This window comes from Glycine soja, chromosome 1 (genome assembly GCF_004193775.1).
Source record: "Glycine soja cultivar W05 chromosome 1, ASM419377v2, whole genome shotgun sequence".
In the NCBI taxonomy this organism is placed as follows: Eukaryota; Viridiplantae; Streptophyta; class Magnoliopsida; order Fabales; family Fabaceae; genus Glycine; species Glycine soja.
Window position 1 is genome coordinate 736,694 of NC_041002.1, and position 6,346 is coordinate 743,039.

General features: G+C 32.6%; 1 protein-coding gene across 1 annotated transcript; it reads right to left on the reverse strand.

Annotated features, from left to right (window-relative positions):
• Positions 1-3,507: 3,507 nt before the first annotated feature.
• On the reverse strand, positions 3,508-5,603 carry LOC114407648 (protein DETOXIFICATION 51-like). Its single transcript, XM_028370831.1, has one exon. It carries the CDS (start codon positions 5,138-5,140, stop codon positions 3,641-3,643), a length of 1,500 nt encoding a protein of 499 aa, XP_028226632.1. The 5' UTR covers positions 5,141-5,603; the 3' UTR covers positions 3,508-3,640.
• Positions 5,604-6,346: the final 743 nt, after the last annotated feature.

The following is a 6,346-nucleotide window of genomic DNA, read 5'->3' on the forward strand; positions in this document are numbered from 1 at the left end:
AAGCGATTTTAGAAATTTTTTATGTTGGATAAAAAAATTTATATCAAATTTTGCTATTAATTTGATTTCATAATAAAAACATTCAAATTTTTAAAATTAGTATGTGTTTGGATAACCGTTGGCAAATTTGATTTTGAATGTAAATTGATTTTGTAAAATTGATTTTTTGACTGTGATTTATGTTTAAATGTTTTATTATAAAATTAAATTAAAAATAAAATTCTTGACAATATTTTGAATCCAAGGTAGAAGCTATCCCACATGTGTTTGATTTGGCATTGGAAAATTGATCATGAATCTATAATTGATTTTGGATATATTTTTACATGTTTGGTTTCATCATAGTGAAAATTTTAAAATTAATCATGAGTCAAGAATTAATTCTTAGTTGAAGCAACTTTGAGTAATTGCTTTGTTGAAATATAATATGGGGCTCACTATTTTTTAAAATTGTCATTTTTTTGAGCGGAAGTAGGGAAAAAGCGAGCTTAGACTTAAACTTAGATACCAAATGAAATTATATTTTTATTTATTAAGGATGTTCAAATCATTTTAAATTTACATTTTTTTTTCTTTCTATCCTCTTTTATTTATCTTCTCCTATTCAATAATCTGAAAAATCATCTCAATCTTTTTCTTTTTTCTCTTTCACTTTTGTTTCTAAACCAAATATACCCTTAAGTATGGCCCATATAATTTGACTGTCAAATTTTATCATTATTCTTAAGTTATGTTATTCAAATAAAATTTATATGATAACACTTTCTTTTGTATCTACTGCCCTTAATTATTTATTACATCTTTATTTTTTTTAGTTGTATAATTTCTTTTATAAATTATTGCATAAATAACATTTAATTTTCGTTATTATTTACGTCATTTAATAGAATTAAGATGATGATGCGTGGTACAATTATGCAGAAACTGCACAGGATTTGTACAATTAGGTAATGATGGAAGAAGTGTGGCACATATGATAATAATATTAGCATCCGCTAAGATTAGAGATATGTATTTATTTTTTTTCTAAATTCTTTGATTTATTAAGAGAAAAAAAATCTAATTAATTTAAAATTCAGTTAAAAAATAAAGAAAATTTGATTAAAAATTATATTCATAAAAAAGTTAAACTCAATATTATTTAAATAATTGGATCTCAGTACATTAACTTTTTGAGTTTAATGATATACATTGAATAAAATGAATGAATATCTTCCGTAGAGTACTTGAAGATAAGTTAACAAGAAGAACAGTACAGTACCATGCATGACATCTTCACTCTCCCTCTCAATATGTTTACGTCATTGACCCATTCGTCACACCTCCACAGCCCACGTGTCACCTTTCTATTTGGATTCTGCTGGACCACGCCAGGAATCAATGTTACCATCAACACAATAAGGTGCTTTGAGAAACCAGATATCAATTACTATAAGATTATTTTAATAAATTTAATGTTTATTTACTTATAAATTATTATTTGAGTTATTTTTAAATAATTATTTTAAAAATTAATAAATTTATTATATATAACTCATCTTGATTGAATGATTATATAGATGTTTAATATTTTTTTCTCTATTTTAATTTAATAGTTAGTCTTAAACTTTTGAGTTTTCAACGTGTAATTGTATTAAGAATTTGATGAAAGGATTTTATCTTGCATCTAACTCAAAAAAAATATTTTCATTCGAGAATATGTGTTTAACAAAACTTTGAAAAACTAACTACAAACTTAAAAGTTTATAGCTTTTAAACTAACTAATAATTAAGTAATAAGTGTCTGCTAAAATTATTTATTGAACTAATTGAAAAATATAAAATGATAAAAATATATATATTATATGATATTTTTATTTGAATTTTAATTTTGTTTTATGGATAAAAATATATTTTGAGGTGATAAAATTTTAGTTTTTTAATTAGTTTTAAAATTTTGTAATTTATTTTTTAAAGATAAATTATTTCCAATTTTTCATTACATTTTTAGTTTTAATTATTATATTTTTTTCAAATTATGTATTCTACTATTAATGTTACACTATATATTAAAATATTTTTAATCAAATTTAAAATAAAGTAAGGGATTCTAAAAATTACTTGTTTATCAAATAAAAAAAGTCAAAAGATAAGTAAAATTACTTGCTAAATATACCCTATATTTGATTCTAAAAATAAAAAGTGAGGGATTTACCGATACTGAAATTGTATATATTTTTTTAGTACATTCATGTGTGCGTTAATTTAAATTTTAGCTTACTTTTTACTTGATACTACCTCCTTCCCATAGTTTTTTGGTGTTTTAGTTTTTTTATTTTTTCTCAAAATAATTAATATTTTAGAATTTTAAAATCTATTTAATGTTTTTTTTAAATATATTCTGTTTTATTATTCACCACTAGTAATGCAGGTATAAAAAATAAGATATTAAATAAGAATATTTTAACCTAAATATAATGATTTTTAGTTCAATTCACAATTTCTTAATTCACGTGTAATAATCTTAAACATTAAAGTGTATGAGAAAGAAATAGCACATATCTTGTTATATTTTTCATAATTATTTTATTTAAGTATAATACTTTTCTGTTTATTCACAATTATCAAATAAATATAATAGATTGTAAATGTTTAAAAGAAGTGTCATTGGCGAGTTCCTAAATTCAAGTGAATAGGAAAGAAAAAGAAAAAGAACATTCTTAAAAGGGTACTGTACACTTACAATAATAGGTGAGGAGTAAGATGAGTAAAAGAAAAAATGTAGCATGTTTGGGCAGCACACCCATACGCCTTAAATTTTCCAAATTTTAAAAGGTTAATGATATTTATACATCAAATATTTTATCCTCTCTTATTTTTATCTACGCTCTCTTCTTTTTCACAATAAATATCTATTACATCTCTATCACTTTTATTTATTACTCCATTTTTTATAACTATAATTCTTTCACTCAATAAGTATAAAATAACATATAGCTATTTAAGAAGTGTTTTAATGTATATGTACTTATATAGTAATACTCTAATTTGATCTCCTTCACTCCTATCTCTTCCAAAATGTTTACACCTCCTATACCAAGACGTGGATAGTTAGTAGTTACCAAGTTATCTCCTTTATAAAAATTTATTTCATACTAAATAACATTTTAAGTGGTAGCACTACCATTTTAAAATAAAATTACTATATATAAAAACATATGCATAAAAAAAATAGATAGATATTTATTCTGAAAGAAAAAAAGAGAGCCATAAAGCAAGAACTGCAATATTTCAATTTTCAAATAGCTGGAGGCTTCACTCAGTTTGGCTAATAAGGCATTGATCCATTTATCAATTAGTCTCAGCACAGCAGACACATACATAGTACTCATATTTGCATTTACGAGATAAGAAACAAAATATAAATGGTATGTATATAAATAGATGTTGACAATGACAGAATCATCATTTTCCTTATCCATAATTTAAATAAATTGTACCCAGCTCAGCTCCCATTGGGTTAAAAAATTAGCAGTGAAAAATAAATAATAATAACTGTATTTCACAAATTCCCTTTAATAATAAGTAAGAATTATTACAAAAGAAAAAGAATATTACACCGTCAATCAACAATCATCATAATTTTTTTTTTTTTATTTCATCAAGAGTAGTTGTTGTTGTCCAAAGTGGCAATCAACGGTTGTTTGTGGCCGTCGGATCCTTCATCAAGGGCCGTAAGTAACTGGGCCCGACAGGCCTGGTACTCCCAATCGGTGGTCCCAATCATATACAACATGAGGCCCGCACAACAAACCTGGGCCGACAATAGGCCCAGCCAGAGCCCACAGAACCCGACCTCGAGCCAGAACGCAAGCCCAACTGCCACGGGCATCCCCACCAGATAAAACGCTCCCAGGTTCACATTCGCCGCCACGTTCGGCCTCGCCGTCCCCCTCACCACCCCGCACCCCACCGTCTGCGGGCAGTTTCCCAGCTCGCACAGCCCCAGAATCGGTAGCGCCGCCCCCGTCAGCCGCAGAATCCCCTCGTCTCCGGTGAACATCCTCCCCCACCTCCTCCGCATCGCCGTCGCAAAAACCACCGCGGAGAACCCCATTACGGCGGCAAAGAACACCGCCACCACCGCCGACATCCTGGCGCGTCGTCCCCTGTTGGCGCCAAGCTCGTTTCCCACGCGCGTAGACACCGCAAGCCCCAGCGAGGAGGGAAAAACGTAGATCAAGGACGTAGTCTGGATTAAAATCCCCATAGCCGCCACGCTGGCAGTGGGGTCCACCAACAACCCGCACAACAAAATCATGATCTCATACCACCACCACTCCAAACAAACGGAGACACAGCTCGGCGCCGCGAGCCGAATTAGCGGCTCCCAGCAGGTTAAACACTCCCGGCTCGGCGCGGTCCACGTGGCCAGGTGGACCCCACTTATCCACAAATAGAGAACCAGCAAACATAGAATGGAAAAGCTGGAGGCGGCGGCGGCGGCGGCGACGCCACCCAGGCCGCGCTCGACGAGAGCCAGGTTAAAGGCCACGTGGAGGAGGGTGCCGGCGAGGGACGCTAAGGTGACAGGGTGGGTGACGTTCTGGGCGCGAAGGTAGACTCTGATTGGGTGGAGGAAAGAGTTGATAAGGAGGTCGGGGAGGAGGAAGAGCAAGTAGGTTTGTGCCATTTGGGTGATGTGTGTGTGCTGGTTGAGTAAGATGAAGATTTTGGACATGTTGAGCCACAATAGGGAAATGGGGATTGAAGAGAATAATAAAAAGATGACGCAGCGATGGAGGGTGAGAGAGAGGAGTTTGGGGCGTTTAGCTCCGAAGGCTTGGGAACAAAGAGGTTCCATACCTAAGGAGAGACCCGAGAGAACTGAGTAGCCAGTGATGTTGGCGAAGGCGATGGCTAGGGATCCCGCAGCGAGTTCGGTGTCTCCTAGGTGGCCTAGGAACAGCATGGAGACCATGGAACGCGCGTAGAAAATTAGACCAGTGAGTGCTGTCGGGAATGCCACCTCCCACAGGGATTTCGCTTCTCCTATCACATCCCACATTATTGTCCTAGTCGAACCTCGTCTTGTTAATAACCCACCTAATTCTGTCTGCTTTTCCGTATCATGCATCTGCTCTGATTTTGATTCGCACATGTTCTTGTTATATCAGTACGTCTTCGTTGATTAGGAAATCAAGTTAATCTAGGAGGTAAACACCCAGAAATTTTTATCACGCAAAGTAACCTTACACCATAGCTTAAATCCAAAACCAAGGTGGGAACTCAAAGTAGGGTGTGATGGATTTACTATATGTGTGTTTATGAGAATGATACACAAACACACACTAGCTAGTGTGTTGTGATGAATGAAATTAAGAGGAGGGGGTGGGGACTCTGTTTTTGTTTGATGGGTGGAAAACGAACAAGGGAGGAAATAGGTGGAGGGAAGGAGCGGAGTGATAAATTAAGAAACTAGGTAATTATTACTGCGTGGGAGTGAAGAAGATGTGAGAAGGATGGGCGAGTATAAATAGAATAGAGGAGGATTTGAATTCGATCGTGTTTTTCCTGTTTAAAATATGTGTGTCACTACTATTCTAAAATTCTAATAAATCACTTTCTGCTTCCCTTGCCTCCTCAACTATGAAATCAAATGAAAAGGTTGACATATAAAGTCTTTTTTTTTTTCATATGCTTATGCAATATGCATTACTCTTCCTCCTTGTTTCTTCTCTCATTTTTTAAAACTTCAACCCATGCGTGCACGGTAAAAATGGAAAATATTCAATACACACACACATATATATATTCCTTTTCATTGTTTGACAAAAAATAAGTAGTCCCTCATTTTATTTCATAATTTTAAGAAAATATCTTTAATTTATAAAATTTTATTTTATTAGTCCCTTTTAAAATATACTATATGTTAAACCAAGTTTATTCTTCTCAGTTTATTGTCAGTTTAGTAACAGTGTCGTGCTACAAGAGATGTTACAACATCTGTTGCATCAACCGAAACTAATATCATTAATGTAAAAAAAAATTAACAGAAAAATTAATTTAGTCTAATAAACAAATTTTAATGTATCAAAGTGGAACTTTTCAATCTTAATTAAGGATCAAATTAAAACCAAAAAGAATGAGACTAGAAGTGTATCCATTGTTTTTTTTATTATTTTCTTTTAATTTTTTTTTCTACCTCTCTTTGTATGTAGCATGGCATAGTGTACGTTTATGATGATCCAAACTCAACTGCTGTTTTAAAGGGTAATTGTTTTCTCACATCCGAAAGGTGTGAAATGCCTAAAATGAAAACAAAAAGTAAATAAACGAAATGTTATAATCATTGTGATAAGGAAAA

What these genes read in the sequence shown, in the direction of transcription:
- LOC114407648 (XM_028370831.1), bottom strand. Translation starts at nt 5,140, where the DNA reads ATGTGCGAATCAAAATCAGAGCAGATGCATGATACGGAAAAGCAGACA.